General features: G+C 42.7%; 3 protein-coding genes across 6 annotated transcripts; 1 reads left to right on the top strand and 2 right to left on the bottom strand.

Annotated features, from left to right (window-relative positions):
* Nucleotides 1–7: 7 nt before the first annotated feature.
* Nucleotides 8–1,156, bottom strand: nudt15 (nudix (nucleoside diphosphate linked moiety X)-type motif 15). Its single transcript, XM_003966483.3, has 3 exons — nt 923–1,156; nt 493–689; nt 8–412 (listed from the first exon to the last, which is right to left on the bottom strand). Exons 1-3 carry the CDS (start codon nt 1,069–1,071, stop codon nt 285–287), a joined length of 474 nt encoding a protein of 157 aa, XP_003966532.2. The 5' UTR covers nt 1,072–1,156; the 3' UTR covers nt 8–284.
* A 583-nt stretch (nt 1,157–1,739) lies between these two features.
* On the top strand, nt 1,740–6,930 carry trim25l (tripartite motif containing 25, like). Its single transcript, XM_011606150.2, has 16 exons — nt 1,740–2,494; nt 3,038–3,133; nt 3,215–3,448; nt 3,592–3,751; nt 3,837–3,869; nt 3,955–3,990; nt 4,145–4,189; nt 4,276–4,314; nt 4,398–4,445; nt 4,529–4,591; nt 4,788–4,973; nt 5,053–5,166; nt 5,292–5,327; nt 5,449–5,517; nt 5,640–5,705; nt 6,156–6,930. The coding sequence occupies exons 1-16, from the start codon at nt 1,865–1,867 to the stop codon at nt 6,728–6,730; spliced, it is 2,430 nt and encodes an 809-aa protein (XP_011604452.2). The 5' UTR covers nt 1,740–1,864; the 3' UTR covers nt 6,731–6,930.
* A 441-nt stretch (nt 6,931–7,371) lies between these two features.
* On the bottom strand, nt 7,372–18,827 carry trak2 (trafficking protein, kinesin binding 2). Of its 4 annotated transcripts, XM_029840618.1 has the most exons (17): nt 18,712–18,827; nt 17,061–17,242; nt 15,997–16,182; nt 13,707–13,766; nt 13,122–13,198; nt 12,924–13,040; nt 12,472–12,690; nt 12,248–12,326; nt 12,020–12,150; nt 11,673–11,747; nt 11,422–11,559; nt 11,127–11,206; nt 10,885–11,025; nt 10,525–10,811; nt 9,898–10,386; nt 9,715–9,814; nt 7,372–9,602 (listed from the first exon to the last, which is right to left on the bottom strand). In XM_029840618.1, exons 2-17 carry the CDS (start codon nt 17,113–17,115, stop codon nt 8,822–8,824), a joined length of 3,015 nt encoding a protein of 1,004 aa, XP_029696478.1. In that variant the 5' UTR covers nt 17,116–17,242; nt 18,712–18,827; the 3' UTR covers nt 7,372–8,821. The 4 variants fall into 4 exon arrangements, with proteins under 4 accessions (XP_029696478.1, XP_011604454.2, XP_011604456.2 ...); XM_011606152.2 differs by lacking the exon at nt 13,707–13,766; XM_011606154.2 differs by lacking the exons at nt 13,707–13,766; nt 17,061–17,242; nt 18,712–18,827 and adding an exon at nt 13,980–14,020 and having other exon boundaries at nt 15,997–16,133.
* Nucleotides 18,828–18,855: the final 28 nt, after the last annotated feature.

Raw genomic sequence — 18,855 nt, 5'->3', positions numbered from 1 at the left:
GTGCACATAAAATGGAAACATAAAGATTTATTCTTGGGTAGATGCGTATGATGAACCTAAGGAAGGCAATTCACTTTGTCTTTCAACATAGACAAGAAATGGTCTAAAACATTGTTAAAACTAGATTAGAATACAAGGACACATATGATGGCAGGGTTTGCTCCCCTCCACATTGTAAAATGTACCACATCAGAAGAAATACTGAAATATTTCTGAATGGCTGAGTGAGATGATTGTGTGAGCTTTAACAGAAGAAAAACCCACAGTGAGTGTATTCGGCAACATTACAGCAGAGTTTCAGAGGTTGATGTTGTTGCCCTGAAGGGACAGAAACCTTGTCGTCTCAAACCGGCAAGTGGCAAGAAAAGCTGATCCTCAGGAGGAAACTGGCCCCACTGTGTCCATGTCCAACCTGAGAGGGAACCACACACACTTTTCAGTCAAGAGCTGCTCCATGGTGCCCAACTGGAAAAGCATCCTCATCTTAAATACCTTCATTTTTCTCTGGCTCCAGGTTTTCTGGCTCTCCTGACTGCTTCCTGTCCAGGTCACCCTGCATTATAATGGTGACATAGTGGTACGCCTCCTCCAGCTTGATAGAGTTCACCACCGATGCAAAGCGGACGTTCATCAAACGCACGCCTGTTTCCTCCAACACCTCCCGGTGTGCGCATCCCTCCCACGTCTCCCTTTCAAAGCCAAGCCAGAAATGTATCACATGCACCGGAAGTCACATTCAGCTCCTTCACATGGCAGTGTCACATTTTAGGGTAGGTTGGACAGACATTGAGGAATCATTAAATAACAGAATATCTTAATACAATCTGAAGGAGTACAAATAAAGCGCATGCCGAACTATTAAGTGGACAACTGCTGTTTGTAATGCATCCAGTGGTCTAGAGTTTGCTAACTACCAACCTACCCAAACTCCAAATGCCCACCGGGGAGCTGGTACGTCCCTTTGCCCATTTTGCTTTTTCGTTTTCCCAGAAGAACGCAGCCTGGGTGGGCAGAGTCTGTAACCAGCACCCCGACCCCGACGCCTGGACGATTTACAGCTTTACCTGACATGAAACAACGTTAGCAGCAACTGTCACTCCTCAGCCCAGTGAACCTACAAGATACTTCCACTCTCCGCACTTCCGTGTTCGTTTAAAAACCGGTTTGGTCGACAGTAGTTCTCTTGTTTCGTTGATCAGTGGTAGTGGTCCGACCAAATCTGAATATGGTGGGAATATTAAACTCCTGCCTTTATTTTATTGTCAAATCTATTATTTTTATGTTGTTAGAAAATGACATATAGATCTGTACACATTCAACCTAGTGATAGAAATTGCTGATGTTATTTTAGATTACTTTTTTTTTTTTTTAGACTTTCTTCTCCAGGATACCCCCGCAACTGATTTTCACTTTAAAAAAAAAAAAAACTTTATTTGGTAGAATAATTGAACCTACTGAGAGACACAAGACTAAGTTACAAAACACTGGCGGGTTTAGTAATTCTAGAACACTCACCTGTTGTCTATAATTTTCAAACCTTTTTTGATTGTTATATAATATGTAATGAAATTAATAAATAGCAATTTTGGATGATGTATATTTGGAGACAAATAATTGCTTAATGAAACATTTTTCAGTGCATTCACACCTTATTTTCCTTAACAGCTTTCCACCAGCACTTGTTCTCCTTGCTAGACCTGCCTGGTGGCTCTAGTCCCGCCCTTTTCCCCTCTCATTCCTCTCAGCAGTCCGAAGCTGTATTTTCCTCTTGTGGATCAAGGCACCAAGACCTCTGGACTAAAATCTGTCTTTCTCTTGTAGATTTTTTGTTTTCTTAAGCTTTCAGCTGTGTACTACTATCAGGATGACTTCTAAGCTGTGGACGAATGAACAATTTAACTGTCCTGTGTGTCTAGATCTCCCAAATGACCCGGTTACCATTCCCTGTGGCCACAGCTACTGCATGGCCTGTATTAAGGACTTCTGGAGCAACGATGAACCCAAAGGGATCTACAGCTGCCCCCAATGTCGCCAGGTCTTCTGTCCTATGCCTCCATTGTCTAAGAATACCATGTTGGCTGACGCTGTGGAGCAGTTACGCAAAGGAGCCCTCAAAGCTGATGTGCGTGATTCTATAAGAAGCGCTCGTGGTGGTACCACCTCGTCATCGAGACCCAAAGGCAAGCTATCGTCTTCAGCAGTAGCCTGCGACATGTGCAAAGGGGAGCAACGTGAGGCAGTCAAAAGCTGCCTGGTGTGCATGAGCTCATACTGTGAAGCCCACCTGAAGCCCCACCAAACCAAAAAGGCCTTGAAGCAGCATGAGCTCGTCGCACCAACCAGTAATTTGGCTGAGAAGATCTGCACCCAACACAAGTACCTGCAGGAGTTCTTCTGCCGTCAGTGTAAAACCTTCATCTGCTGGTTATGCACCAGCAACCAGCACAAAGGCCATGAGAGCGTGTCCACCAAGGTTGAGCGTTTGGAGAAGCAGGTAGGCACAAATGGAGATGACACGTCAGTTGTGGGCAGTTGTTGAGAGTTACAGTGACAGAACGTCTGTCTGGTTTTACACTGTTTCACTGAGGCTACACTGAAGTAACTTGTGAATCAATCTTTGTTAATAAAAACTAGCACAGTGGTCAGCATGCATCAACATGGATGGCATATTTTTGTAAGCTAGCAACTGATGCGGGATGTCAAAAATGTCTTGTTTTCTGTCGACTTTCAACACGTTTCATGATTAAATTGTGGCGTTTTAAAACATTGGGCAGCTGGTTCTGCATTAGGTCACATGACACATGTAGCACCTTTGTTGAATATCCATTGTTGTGCCTGATGGGTTTCCGTTTAAGGTGTTGTCTGCCCGCCTTTGTGTGTGATTGGGACTCCAGCATTCCAAACTGCATTCTTTTTCATTTAAGAAGACAGTCCAACTTTTCAAGCTCCGTTCTGCGTCATATGTGTGGCTGTTTTTCTTGTGCCTGCATTTGATGGAGATCATCTCAGTATGACATCTCCACCTGTCCTGCTGCAGAAAGTACTGTCAGACCTACAGGCAGAGACTCAACAGAGACTGAAAGAGAGAGAGCAGGAGCTGAAGAACCTGAAGAAGGTGATGGAGGTGACGAAGGTAAGCCGGCAGAGTTTTATTCTCCAAAAATCCCAAATCCTCACCAACCCTCGCACCATCATCGTCTCTTTCCCTGCGCAGCGGTCTGCAATTAAAGTGCATAGTGACACAGAGCAGACTCTGAAGGAGCTGCAGCGTTCAGTGGAGCGTTTGCAGGAGCTGATGGAGGAAGTACTGGATCAAGCCAATCTGGAAAAGATGTCTCAGGCTCAGGAGGTGGCCGACAGCTTGGAAGCGGAGATAAAGGTGCTGAAGAAGAGGGATTCTGATATGAAAGACCTGGCTCAATGTGAGGACCACATCCACTACCTGCAGGTAGGTCGGATCAAGTGATATAAGTGTTCTGATGAAAGGCATGATGGAAAATGTTTCTTTGGAGCATGATGAGCCATAAGAAAGCTGTGTGAAGAACGTAGAGCTTAAATCCTCTAGTGGAAGGCTGTTTTATTCCCACTTAGACGTGTGAGTCCATGAACAGTCCCCTGGACACGGGCGATCTGCCAGCTGTGGCAGTCAATCTAGAAGCTTCCTTCGAGCCCGTACGAGACACCGTCCTGGACCTAAGGGAGCAAGTGGAGGATCTTTGCAACCAGGAACTGGGCAAATTCACCAAGCAAGGTCCTACAGCAAAAGCCTTTATTTGTTCTGCCTGCTTATCCTTTTACATCTCATCTTTCCTCACCTTGTTGTCTGTTTCCTTTAGTCAATGACACAACTCTGTTCACGCTGGGAGACTGTAAGTTTCAAATATTGGTATGTGCTGGCTGCAGCTTTGTTCAAGCCCGTTACCGTTACAAGTGAGTTTTTTTTGTCTCTTTCAGCCAGTCGTAACGCACAGAAAGGAGGGATTTTTAAACGTGAGTCTTTTTTATATCAGAATATTGTCATGACTAATCTGCCAAGAAATCCAAATTATGAGTTTAACCAGCAAGATAAAAATGCAATAGTTTTACATTATAGATGTTAAATCATCTGGGAGAATATTCATACAGCTTCTTGTTCCTTTTTTAGTATTTTCTGGTCTGGCTTCGCGTAACACCAATACTCGTTCACCAGGTGTGTCCGGTGTTTGTGAGTATACAGTCTGTGTGCTGTATAATGGTCCGATTCATGCTTTTCTTCTGATTTATATATAATTATAGCTTCTCCAGCAAGACCCACCACAGAGAGACGTGGGCTTGGTAATGTTCACACATATGTAACGATAGTATTTAAAAAACAAACAAACTGAAAAACCTCTGTTTAACGTTCACATTTTATTTAGGTTCAGGTCTTAGGAATCAAGATGTGAGGAGCAGAGACACACCACGTGGTAAGACCCTGTGTGTGTGTGTGTGTGTGTGTGTGTGTGTGTGTGTGTACATTTTTCCAGACTCCTCTTCCTACTTGTTACAGACAGAGGCCACACCAACTCACCCAGACTTCGAGAACGACAGAGAAGAGAGGAAAGAGAAACAGGTTGGTTCATTCTGTTCAAGGTTATGGCATCATGGGAGAAGTTGTCAATTAATAAGACACCCACTGGGTTTCCACTGGGTAAAATAAATGGAAATGGGATTATAGCCCTTTTCATGACCTTTAACATTTATATTTAATGAATGATTGCTTTTTAAAAAAAGTGATTAAGTTTATCAATTTACTGGGCCCCCATCAGTTAGTGAAACCACCTCCATACGCAACCCCAGCCCGACTCCAAGCCGTAGGGAGACTCAGTCACTGTGGAGCAGGTCCAGTCACAGACCACCAGTCAATGCTGCAGTGCCAGCCCCAACTCCAGCTCCCATCCCAGCATCCCCAGCTCCAATGCCAGTCCCAGCTCTTGCTGCAGCATCAACCGGAGGTAATGCACCAAAGCCATAGGCAGCAAACCAGCCATGTCGAAGATTTGCAAATGCTCATGATCTCATTTGTCCTTGCAGGATTCAGTAGGATGGCGTCTATCAGCAGCATCTTCCGTTCCCATCGCCGTGGCACCACTCCAGCCACACCAGTTTCACCAGCCAATAACGGCACTAATGCAGGACAAAACCCATGTAAAGTTGCACACTGCTCCCACACTGCCCTTGAATGAACCACTACGAACAGTTAGAATGACTAAATTAGGCCTTGGTTGGGTACTGATGTCAAATTATTTAAGCACCTTATGTCTCCTCAACAGGGGGGATGTCTGCTCTGTCTCAAATGCCGACAGAAAGTAAGATAATGCTGCCTTTAGACAAATAAATAAGGCTTCTGGTTTATTCCATTCAAAGCACAAAAAGTGTGCCTTTGTGTAAGTGGTTTTAATTTACTAACTGTACATTTTTATTGGACAGTTAACCCCAGTCTCTTCCTGGATTCACCAACCCCTGCCTCCATGAATCACACCCCTGCTTTCCCTGCATGTGAGTTTCTGCCCCTTTTTGTCCTGAATACGGCGTTAAGATAGCAGCCGCGTTAAGCACAGGTGGTTGATACTCACGTTTAAATTTTATGCTTGGAATGAAACATTGTTTGGTTTTTCCAGTGAGGGAGATCAATATTGACAGCCTGCAAGCCCCAGAGCCGAGGAGCAGAGAAGAGTTCTTACAGTGTAAGTCTCAAAAGAATGATGCTAAATCTATCTTAAATCAAAATGTTGAATATAAATCTCTTGGGTGAAACAAAATATTCCCGTAATATTTACACCAGTAACAAGCAGTACCAAAAGAAAAACCTATACATGTAACTATTTACTGTTTTAAGATGGCAAATTTCGATGTAAATATCCTTAAAAGTGACTTTAAAAAAATCACTTCACTCTCTTTGAACATAGTTTGAAGCTAAAGGCGCCGCACAATTTGCTGTAATTTTGTCACACTATGCAGAACAATTACAGAACAGGCATAAATATTCTCTCCCATCCTAGTTATTTTTAAAGTACCACCAACTAGTGTTTAAGATTGTTATCTACATTTTCTAGTCAAAGTATATGATTTAAATTGTAATTGAATATTCTTGATTTCTGATTGTTTTTTAAAAAGCTTATTTATCTCTGTCCTAGACTCAGTGACATTGACCCTTGACCCCAACACAGCCCACCGAAGGTTAGGGATCTCTGAAGGCAACACTAAAGCTACCCTGCAGGGGGCAGCACAACCCTATCCTGACACTCCAGAGCGTTTTGATGGTTGGACCCAGGTGATGTGCCAGGGACCAATGTATGCCCAGCGCTGTTACTGGGAGGTGGAGTGGCGAGGTAGGGGCTCATCTATAGGTGTAGCTTATGGGGCAATGAGCAGGAAGGGGTCAGACGCCATGTCAGGTCTTGGATATAATGCTCGGTCCTGGACCCTAGAGCTGTCAGACACGTGCTGTGCGGCTTTGCATGACAATCAGAAGAGGGATATACCAGTCACCTACTCCCCACGCCTGGGCATCTACCTGGATCTGTCATCGGGGATGCTGGCCTTCTACAGCGTGGCAGACACAATGACACACCTTCACACCTTCCATGCTAACTTTACCCAGCCCCTTTACGCTGTCTTCGGGGTGGGCAGTGGTGTCGGGGTGGGCCTGGACTTTGCCCTTGGGAAGTTCAACTCCAACTCCGACAGTGTCAAGATCTGCTCATTATGAGGATCCGGAGTTTAACACATCAGCAGGGAAGTATTCAAAACCGGGCGGACAAAAGACTGAAGGTTAAGATTTGACTGTTAGGTTTCATCTTTCAAATGCACATTGCAAATCTGCAAAAACTGTTGTTTTTCTGTGATTTGTGCAGGTATAAACCGACGACCCTGTAAAATTTTATGACATTATTAAAGAGTAAAAACAGCTACTTTTTGTTGGACTATAGTCAATCATAATTTATTCAAAGGACTCAGAAAAATATAAATATATAAAATCACAATAAACCATGCCAATACAAACTATAAAATTGTTTTATGTACCAACTACCACAATGATGAATTTCACTAATTAAGGAATTTTTGAAAATCCAGAGAAATGAAACCTTTCCAAAATATTTTAGATATTAAAAATTGGGAATTCTATAGTTATAGTAGTAGAGTATATAGTAGAGTTATTTATTTATTTTAAATCCTTAATAACAATGTCGCATGGCTACATCCATGCATGTCAGGAGAAGTGATAAAAGGCTAAAAAGCTTTTTAAAAAGACTGAATAAATTATCAAGAAAAAATGAAGCTGCTGTGTCTACAGCTGAACACAGGTTATTCCATAGAATGAGTAATAATAAAGCACATGTCAAGTCACAGCAGTTTTTCCCCATAAGTTTATTTTTTTTAAAAAAAAGAAAAAAAAAAGATGCATGAGTAATAACCATAAGGAATTTACAAAGGAGCTTGGGTACATAGGGACACATCTTAGGAATTGAAGGCAACCCACACACAACAAAAATCTGTTTGCAGGTTGTCATTTCCTGGGAACATAGAACATTTGAAACATGTCTTTTTCCTTCGTTAAAGCTAATAAGAACATGATGTCAAAGATATCTAAAACAAAGAACTCAATTTTATCAAAATAAAGCTTATAGCTGTACTGTGTGTGGCCCTACATATGGAAAGGACAAAAAACCCGAAAATACTAAAAGTGCTTTTGTTAAGGGGGATGGAACTGGTTAGACTGACGGTATAAACTTCCATGAAACTACCGGCAAACATCAAATTATACAGGAAAGGATAAATTTAATACAAAATCCACAGGTATCTGTTATCTAATGTGTAAACACTGTCTTTCAAATGGTCAAGACACATTTAAAATATATATAAAAAAAAAAAACACATTTAACAGATGTGACACAACTCACTTAATGTGTTGATGTTTATTTCCCTCTCAGCAGACTAATGCTTTAAGAAAATTCCCAGCCCAGGTGAAATGTTTCCAACTGAAGTGTAATGCTGAATTTAACCTTATTCCCACAAAGTGCAATGAACATACACTAATATAGCATAAAATAAACCTTGACAAAACTCGTCTTGACAGTGCTGGCTTCTATATAAGGCTTGATACCTTTAAAAGGCAAGGACTTGAGGGAAAACAGAGTCTGCCTTTCCCTGCTGATCAGTCTGGACCTGTAGACATGGTTGCTTTTGACATGTCATGCAGAAGCTCAAGACAGCCAAAAATGGGAGCAGGGCAAACGGACGGTTACCTGACATCCGTGCAATAAAATACTAAAGTTGAAACAGGATGTTAACACTAGCTTTTTCACAGCATAATCCAAACACAAGCACATAAAAGTCATTAATAAAACTTCTCTTGGCTAGTTTCAGGAAATATTGTTGACTCTTCACCTTATTTCTTCCTTTCATTTACTTTCTCAACCCCATCTATCAAATCCCTTTCAGAGATTCAAATCAACTCGCCAGCCCTTATCCACTTCCACAAACCTTCCTTCACATACATGTTCTCCTTTTCTCCTCTACCTGGATCCGCAGCTCAACAATAAACTAATTAGAAGACGGCTGCGATGAGCTGAATAACCCACTCAGAGGCAAGCAGGCTTCAATGACTAATATCATGGCAAACATTTGAATATATAGACACTGGTAGTGTTAAAAAAGTATTTATTTTTTTAAATTTGTGCTTTGAAAAATAGCAGGGTTGCTCTTTCCACGGAATGCCCTGACTCTTGTGTCCAAAAGCAGAATTATTGGACAGCTAAGGGAAGGATAGCATGACGGAGATGTAAAGGAAAATCTCCCCTCAGCGTTTAGTTGAACTAGAGGGAACATTAGTGCCAGTTAGACGTCGCCGCTCTTTTAGATTTCCCCAGGCAGGAGGGGGGAGGGCCAGGGTGGTAGGGTGTGGAGGGGGCATCGGGTTGCTCATTGGTTTCCCTGCCCGGGCACCGATCATAGCTGGTAGGCTCTGGTTCCGTCTCAGTCCGTCCAAGAGGCTCCCTCCACTTGCTGACACGAAGGTAGCAGAATCCTGGCGCTGCATCACAGCTTCTGTCTCTGCACCCTGGAGGACTTTGGTGAACCCCAGCCGCCGCAGTCTCTCCACCAAACCAACACTGGCCGGGTCGGGCCTGGCTTTGGTTGGCTTGGGTGATGAGAGGTCTGGGTTTTCCCGGGAAGAGCTAGGCAGGTCAGGATGTGGCGCGCGGCCCAAATTCAGCCCGTAAACATCCTGAAGAAAAAGCTCAGCTGGACGTGATGCTAGGAAATTGTCAGCAGACGGCTTTCGAGACTCCGTGGGTACCGGCGAGGGAATAGGCGATTGGGAGGGAGAGTTAGGAGGGGTGCCTGGGTGAAGGCGCAAGAGAGGCCCCCGTGGTGCGCTCTTTGGCAAAGGAGGGGTCTCAGTGGAGATTTGTGCAGAAATGCCCCTCTCCAACACCATCTTGGCCAGGCCCCGTGGGTGAACAGGGGGGCGTCGAGGAGGAAAAGAGTCACCCAGACTTAACCTGCAAGGCGTGACAGGGGTGCTGGGGCCTGTCCTCATGGAGCTCGGAGTGTTAGCCATGATCGAAGAATGCAAACTGAAAAAAAGATGGAACCAGGCAGAAAAAGATCAGTGGCGGTGAGTAACAGCAATGGCGACGGCTTAGCCAATAAGTAGCTGTAAGTCTTTATCTTTTGAACAATACTTGCCTTACGGAGACCTGTGTGACGTCACTGGGGTGTAGGATTCGGCAGGTTGTGAAGGTATAAGTGGAGAAGGTCGAACTCTGGCACTTGCCCGGATTGTGGACTGAACAGCAAATAATTACACTTTTAAAAAAACAGTCCTAGTTGAATTTTGCATATCTAGGGAAGGATTAAGAAAGTATATACCAGAGGAAGATGTCGCTGTTGATGTGGAGGTACAAATCTGACTTTGCGGCTGGACAATTGTCGCACAGGCTGGAATGGGCTGAGATGATTGGCTGGATTTCTCTGGGCGTGTCACTGGTGAGTGCGAGGACATGTCCCCCTTTGGTGCTGTCAGCGTGTTGGGCGTGAGTGGCGGCACAGGAAGCGGAGAAACTGCGTGCCTTCTGTCTCTCCTTTCATCAGGAGTAGATGAAGAACGCACCTTGAAGGTGATCCCACCCTCCTCCTCTTCATCATCTTCTTCTTCCTTACCCTTTTCAGAGGCCCCCTTTTCCAGGACAGATGACCCTCTGTGATCATCTGCCTCGTCCTCCTCCATGTCAGACAGGCGGTAAATTGCATCCTGAGGCAGTGGGCAGAAGCCTTTAGTCACCACACCAGGGTGAGGGTCAAGGATGGTGGCCAGGTGTGGTTTGGCAAGCTGCTGCCAGTGGTGGAGTGTCAACGAGCCTGTGAAAAATGACGTTTGACAGATCAGTAAGGGTGGGTTTTTATTTTTTTTTTTATAAAATCAGTCCCCCTTTAAATGCTGGCACCACCACTTCTGCTTCACTACAACAGTACTGTTAAGCTGTACAGCTAACTGACCTTCCATGGGCTTGACGATTTGAAGTTTTTCAGGCAAGAAGGTCTTGAAAACACTGGAACCGAAGGAGATTTCTGACAAGTTGGAGAAAGAGGAAATCACGCTGCCCATCGGTGAGCTGCAACCACTACCGTCCCCGTCTGACAGCACCTGCAGCTTCCTCTCGCGCTCTGCTTGGAAGAACTGGCGCTCGCAAAGGAAATTCTGCCGTCGCAGCGACAGCCGGTGGAGGGCTCGGATGAGGTCGTTTCCTCCAGGTGAGCCAGGTTGACCCTCTCGCAACTCCTCTCTTCAAAAGATACCAATTTATTAATTGAAAGACTAAATGTGAGATTAGGATTTATGAAAAGAGTCTAACCTACCCTTGAACAGACTCAAAAGGCTGTGCAGTCATTACTAGGGAACTCAGTCCTGAACCAGGGATAGGAGGGGTGGCTGTAGCGGACCGTGAGGCTGAGGCATTGATGGAGCGGACAGTTTGGAAGACTCTTTTATGGGATGATCTGTAAGGAGACATCAAAGGTCAGTTTCACAACCAATTATATATCTTTATTTGTTATATAACGCTTCGAACATCCAATGAATATTCTTCTGATTATTATACCTTTGGTCCTGAAAGGCAGACTCCTCGTCAACACTCAGCTCTCTCCGCATGGTGCCCTCGATCTCAGCTGCCAGAGAGTCCTGCAAACACAAAAACACACCAGCGTTATAAAGGTGCGCTTACAAATTTTACAATAAACCATATAAAATAAACAAATGATAAAGTTTGACCATCTCTGCAAATGCTACAGTACAGGCAGCCTACAACTGTGCTGGTTTGGGACATTTTTTACCATAGTTCACATAAAAGAATGAGATTGGATTCTGTGCATAAAACTTCCCGACGTGTCTCTCACCATGGGGTAGAGGCCATAGGAAAGGTGCCTTCGTAAGCCAGCGGAGGGGGTGTTTTTACTGCGAAGCTCTTTGATCTCCTCCTGAGACTCATGGAGCATCTCCATACACTCCGCATTCCTGTCAGCCAGCTCATTCAGCTACAACACATGCACACACACGAGCTCGTGGCTGCATACTTCACAAACATTTTACCATTTTGAATATTTTGCTTTTATCCTTTGAAAGTTTTATCTGAGAACGTGTTGTTTACCTCAGCTGTGAGCTGCCTCTGAGCATCCTTTGAGGCCTGTAGGTGAATCCTCAGTTCCTCTTTCTCTAAAGCTAGCTGTGTAATAAAAAAAACATAAGCAAACTTAAACAGACACCATAAATTCCAGGAGACGCATGCAAAAACAAGATTTTGACAAGATTTAAGATTGTGGCAAAATTTACAGCAATCTGAAAATAGTATGTAAAAAAATATATATTTTTTTACGTTATTCCTAAAACCAAGTCAATCACATGTGCAGTTATTATTCATAACACTTCATATTCATGTTAGACCGCAGCTCTATTTAGACTAGAATGTTCTATGTAAGAACAGTTCAGCCATCCTACCTCCTTCACTCTATGCTGCAGTTCTACAATCTGGGAAAGCAGCTGTGCAATTTCTTCCTGGTGTCTGAGCAGCTCCTCGTTCTTCTGGGCCAATTCATCCGTCAGTGACACCATCTGGCTGTTAGACTCACCTAGACCCATCGGAACAAGAGCAGATATGAAGTTGTTTTAACACAGCTTCGGGTTTACGCCTGGCCGTGTCCCTTTTAGTGTCAGGGTCGCACTTACGGAGCTCCTTCACACAGTCGCTTACTAGCTGCTGCTCCTTTTCCTCATACGTGATGGTGTCGGTCTTCAGTTGGCATGCCTGCAGAGGTGTTCATTGCATTTAATCATTTTCACACTATTTTGTCTGCAGTGTGGAGACCTTAGGAGATGTGTTTTCAGAGCGATGAACTATGTGAATCACCCAAACGAATCTGCCCTTTCTGCTTTCCATTATTCACTCGTACCTCAGACCTCAGCGCCAGGTTCTCCTCCTCTAGATCCTGCAGTTTATTCCGAAGAAATTCTAGCTGGCTAAGAGCTGTGGCGGCGGTGGTTGCCCCCGGTGTAATAGGCGGCTGTAAACATGTGGACGTGCTGGAGTCGGTCTCATTCTCCTCTGTGGCGCTGGCTACAATTCTGAGCAACTCGTCCTTCTTAGAAAGTTCATGTTGCAGCTGGTGAACCTGTCGATGAGGGAAGAATCCCAGCAGACCAGTTACTATACCATTTTGGTTTAGATGGCTTAAAATGAATTAGATTACAACTCAAACTTGAAAGACATTTGTCAAAGCACATAGTCGCTAAAATCTGAGGTATTTCCACTGTCACAAGCTTTTTCGGGAGATTTTAATGCACCTGAAAAACAAACTACCGGTATACTATAAACTTAAGAAACTACAAGTACAGTATAGTGTACCTGGTCCAAGGCCTGTGTTAGCTGCTCCTCTAAGGCCTCATTGCGTTCCTGTAGCAGGTGGTTCCTTTGCAGAAGTGACTGTCCTATCCGAGCTGCCAGTTCCAGGTCTCTGTCCCGCTGGCCAGTGTAAAAACACAGCAGTATGGATCAAACCAGCCAATAACAATGGTGATTTGAAAGAAGAGAATGTGTGCTTACCTCAGCCAATAGCTGTGTGACCACCTCCATGTCATTGTAAGTCTTGCTCACCTGCTCCACACGATCAGCACTGAGGACTAGCCAGAGAAAGAATTTTTACTTGCAGGAAGCACAAAAGTGGGTACACGGCATTTGCATGCAATGAAAAACAAAAACAAAAACAAAAGGAGACACCGTACTGCTTTTGCATGCCACAATTACAGTAACTACTAACCACAACCAATTTATCTGTGCAAACTCCACACTACTGCTACCAATCATCAAGTGGATTGATTAAAAGCAACCATTTTAATTATGTCAGTTACACTGGTGAAACATTTAAAATGAGGCTGCGTGATTTGAGGTCTGAAGCACAAAAACACGGAGACCACACACACTAAAACTACAAGCTTTCATCTGTGCAGAGGCATTGACCACACACACATCTCTTTTCTGCTGTGAAATACATGCAGAAAGTGGGGGAGCTGCAGTTCTAATCCAGGTCAAAACTGCAGTAATATTATGCACTAAAGTCCCTCTCTCAACCTTAAGATTGATGAAGGTAAATAAAGAGTAGAATGCAGACAGGTGGAGACTGAAAGATACCTTTGGAGAGGCTCTGAGAACCCGGTTGGGAATAAGAAGAGGGTTCCAAAGCAAAATAGGCTAGTGGGAGATAGGAGACAGAAAATAGAGTGAATGAACTAGCACCCAGCCTGGATGATGAGGGGAAAGAAAGCCAGAGAACACATACAAAGGCAGAAGTAAGAAAGCAAAGGTGAGAACTACAGCTTCAATAAATCAACTTCATTTAGGACCATTAGTTTGCTCAGAGTCAGAGCATCTACACATTAAATTAGTCTGGTTGGCTTTAAGCACCTGAGTGGGTATCACCAGGGATGAGATTCTCCACCGTCCACCTGTTTAAAGAAAAGTAGCATCTCTAATCACTAAAATGTTGCTTCTTTTAGAGGAAGCTGCTCTGTCAAATCTTTTGTCTGTTCCATTTCAGCCATCATTGTGGTACATTTAGTTACCAAAACAGGAGATATTAGGGTTTTATTGTTTGCATTTAAAAATACTAAAAAGCTTAATGTTCATTAAAAATATAGCACAAATATAAGTGTGCAGAAAAGGAGCAAAGATGTTGTCCGGTAATCTGAAGCCCACTGCAACCTCTGGCTCTTAACATATCTGACTCTAACCACAATTATAAATAATCTTGGCTCAAGGGAGCTAGCTTTGTCACACCTACAGGAAGAAGACTAGATGCACTTAGACAATACACACATTATGCTGGATGATACAGTCCATTTTGGTTTGTTGGCCACGCTAACAATTTCCCCAACAAATAATGTGACATCATTGAATTAAAGGTACATTAAGTGCACACACTCAATGCTCTATCATATAGTAGAAACACACAGATATACCAAACACCACACCAAAACTGTTCATTCAAATTGAGAATCAATCAAATAAACAATCTAAATATGACGATTTAGTTTAAAGTGTTTTGCTGGTGTAGAGGCTTTGCAAGCTTACACCAGGCAGAAGATTTACATGCATGACCAGTGTCCAAGATAGGAAAGTATTAGAAGAACGCTGATCCTTTAAGTAAATCTCACCACTTTCAAATGACATAAGGAAATTTAAAAGTTTAATTAGGTATGATTTTTAAACTGCGCTTAACAAATAACGATATAAATGCTATGTGATTCTTTGAATAAATACGCTTTACTGAGATATTTTACCCCAATAAATCAAAACAAAAAAATCTAAATTATACTGTGCAGTGCCAATATCCATATCTAAGGCAGGGCAAACAAAACACAGTCTTACATAAACACAATCTAAATGGCCACACAAGTTGAGAGGAGCTTTTTTTTTTTTTTTTTTACTTTTAGAGGGTTCATTTGGATTAGACTGGAGCTGTTCAAGCTAAATTTGTAAGTTCCATTTTCACCACATGACACAATAGCCACATTTTCTTCCTTGTGTGTGTGTGTGTGTTTATGTTAGGACAGTCAGGGGGCATCTGAGCATTAATGGGCCATGCCACTGAGAATGCATCAGGCGCCATTAATAGGCTGTGTCTGATTTTGTGCTGCAGAAGTAGAGCAACATGAAGTCCCCAACAGTGCACTTCTCCCACACATGTAGCTTAAAATTCAAGTGAAAACACTTGCATATGTAGAGAGCAAATAAATACATTCTGCATTTTTGCAAATAAAGACAACAGCATATACAGGAAGCTGCATTCTGAACAGATTTCACCGCTTCCTGCATACCAAGACTCACTTGAAAGTGAACACACAAGCATTCACTGGTCCAATTCCTGCCTTTCAAGACCCACACACTGTAAAATTGCACAGAACGCAGCTGTCACGTTCTGCATGACCTTGCAGATGACTGGCTCACATGTCTCACACACACACACACACACCAGCCAACACATTCCTCCACTTACCTTCCATAGGAAAACTGTCATAAACCTCTTCATTGTGGATGTTTGAGAACGGCATGATCCGACTGTTGTCTCGACTGTCCTGTCTTTATCCTCTGTCAATCGTCTCTGCTTCCCCTCCTCCCTCAGTCACGTGACTTTGTCCCTGGGTTTGAACTCAGCTATGCTTAACTCTGCCAGGATCACCGGATTGCCTTAATCATCCACCTCTCTCTCTCCCCCCTCTCCTTTTCTCACACACACCGCCGTCATCCACCGGGCAAAAAAAACCCCGAATGAACTCTGACCCAGCAGCTTGCGAATGCCACATGTTTGGCCAATCGCAGCAAGCTGGCAGAAATACAACAAAACTAAAGAAAGTACCGTAACCTTACCCCAGTTAACCTTTTTTTTTTCTTTCCAAAATGTATGTGATGATGTGATACTTACTCATGTAGCGAAAAGTCTCCTCTGCCAGCATGGGGGAGATGGCATTGTGTTGGACAGGACCTTCATCTGGGGAGCAGCTTGGAGAGACCACCCAGTCCTGACTGTCTGATAGGTAGACGGAGCCAGCCGACCCAGAGCCCAGAGAACCTGACCCATAATGCTTGGCACTACTGCCCAGACCCTCATCTGATGGTAAGACAACAGACTCAGTGATGTGGTGCCAACATAAAACTGTCATAAATGATTAAAAACAGACAGTACAAATTGGGTTAATTGCACTTGATTAACTGAGTTACTTGCACTCTAGATACTGTTTGGAAAAGCTCTTGGTTCCTATACTATGCAAATAATATTACATGATATAATACCTTCCATATCAAATATTCTACCTATCACAATAAAAAATCTCTACAGAGAAATATACAAAAATCTTGCAGTAATGGGAAATTAATGGGGGACAAAAGTCAATACAGTTAGTTGTTAAAAACAAATAACCTAAAGTTTTATTTAAAGGCCTCAATTTGTGTTGCTCTACCCTGTCTTTATTATAAGCTAAGCACCTCTTTAAAATTGCTTTATATTAAATAAAACTGTTCTAATATTCAGTGAGCATCACTATAAAAGGTGTGCTTATACAGTAGTTTCATTAAGAAAAAATTTAATTATGACAGAGCAATTACAAGGAAGTGCGTATTCAGCATATTTATAGTATATAATCTTTCAAGGGATGAAGGTCATTATTAGTGATTGACTTTCATTACTCACCTTACAGTGAGAAAAGCATTCACAATAAAACAGGAAATAAAGGAATGAAAGCTGGTAAAGCAAATTAGTCAAGACTGCAGTGAATTTTTTTGATTAATGCAACATTTGAAAATACGCATGTGCACTTTCTTACTTTGAGCTCTGTGCAAACCAACATCTTTCCAAATTAGAGAACCTTTGGTTTAGTGGGACTCATGTAACCAATAGCATAAGGCAAAATGTATGCCATAATAATCTCTGCTGCAGTCTAGCTTTAAAAGAGCATTATTTTGTATAAGTCATTTTCACCATCACAATACCTGTCTCAGTGCTCGATTCCTTCTTCTCCACTGCTCGGGGTTTGGCTTCAAACATGTCCTGTCCACGGAGCAGGATCCCCTCCACTCACAGACGGATTGTCCGACAGAAAATGGTGGCAACTGTCACTATACCTTTACATCCTGTGCCTGCCACACTGAGCGGTGCCAACACACAACTTTACCTGAGAGGATTAGCAAATGTCAAATAAGTAACTCCAAACAGGGCTCAACGGATTATATAAAACAGAGATTTATACTCTGGGTGTAGAATTTAAGTAAGTCATTGCATGAGGAGGCCTTTGTGTGTAATGTGTGTATGTGTATGGACCATTTCCTCTGCTGCTCTCCCTTTTCCACCATTAGAATATGCAGAAAATGGGAGAGAGGACATCCCCACGTTCTGTTAAATATCTCTGGGTGAATGAGAGAGAATGGAACACTCCATTGAATGTGTAAAAATGTAAAGCTATTCAGCCAATGGTGAGCACCTACGTCTGTACAACGGAAGCAGTATATTGTAACTGTATATGGCTGCACATCCAACAGCATCTGCATCACTAATCCTAATGCGTGCCCTGTGTATGCGGACATATCAAGTTCAAATCTGGGTGGATGCCTGTTTGCAGACAGCATCCATGGTCATTCAACCTCTGCTTATATAATACTGTGGTTTAAACTGTTCGGTTATAAATGAGATTACAGCAAGACATACGTGCCAGGTCCTAAAATTGTGATGAATAGACGATTGGATGATGTATTGTACTGATCCATTTATAACAGTGGCATTGTAGTTATTAAAAGTCTTACATAATGTACATGATTGCACAAATGCAAGTACATTAATCACATCCTTCATATGCATTACTTTTTCTTATTATTATTGACCAAGATTCAGTTTGGCAGTTTGTTGTGTATGACACTGAGACACAAAGAGAAACTGTACTAAATTATGGAAACGAGAATAGGCAGTATCTACAGTTTCCTCGGCTTGAAAAACCTGGAGACACTTTTGCCAAAACAGTATTTCGGTGTTCTCATTAAATGACCTTCAGGACAGTACAGAAGTGCATTTGCGGGATACGATGATCCTAAACAGTAAGGGTCCGCAACATTTCCATTCACGAGTCGAACATGTCTTTAAGATGAAATATATCCATTTAAAATTATGTGTATTATGGCTGAAACTTATCAAGTGCACACAAGAGAATGTTTATTTCCTACAAGGAAAAACGTGCAAACTGCATTTTTCAATCCGATCTGAACACACTGTTGCTTAGAACTAGAATTAAATCAAACTTAACCTTAGATCATGAATCATATGATACGGTCACAAGGGTTTTCATAAAAAAAAATATATCGACGCTTTATGGAGCGTTGTTAGGGCCAATTTAACAGAGCATCATATGTTAAACAAGGAAAACATATGAATCTGCAGGCAAGGGAGATGTTCATCCTGATATTCTTATGAATAAAAAATGCAATCCTACGTACGTGTTTACCACTTTAGCATCAGCTAGTTTCGTTTCACATGTTTCTTGACTGCTAACGTAGGCTAACATGGGCATCACGAGCCCACACTTACAGTCTGATCTCGCTTTCTCTCTAATCATGTTTATATATTGCACAAACGTTTGATTATCATGAAACTTACCAGACGTTAAAGTTATCCCGAGGCAGCGACAGTTCCTCTGCAGTCCACGGTCCCTGTCAAAAAACCTCAAAAACCTCAGACAATGGAGGACGAGGAGGGGCAAATATGCCGACACTTCAAGGTGCGACAGCAGGCGCGATGACG

Source organism: Takifugu rubripes, chromosome 8 (assembly GCF_901000725.2).
Source record: "Takifugu rubripes chromosome 8, fTakRub1.2, whole genome shotgun sequence".
Classification (NCBI taxonomy): Eukaryota; Metazoa; Chordata; class Actinopteri; order Tetraodontiformes; family Tetraodontidae; genus Takifugu; species Takifugu rubripes.
This window is presented reverse-complemented; position numbering and strand designations above follow the sequence as displayed.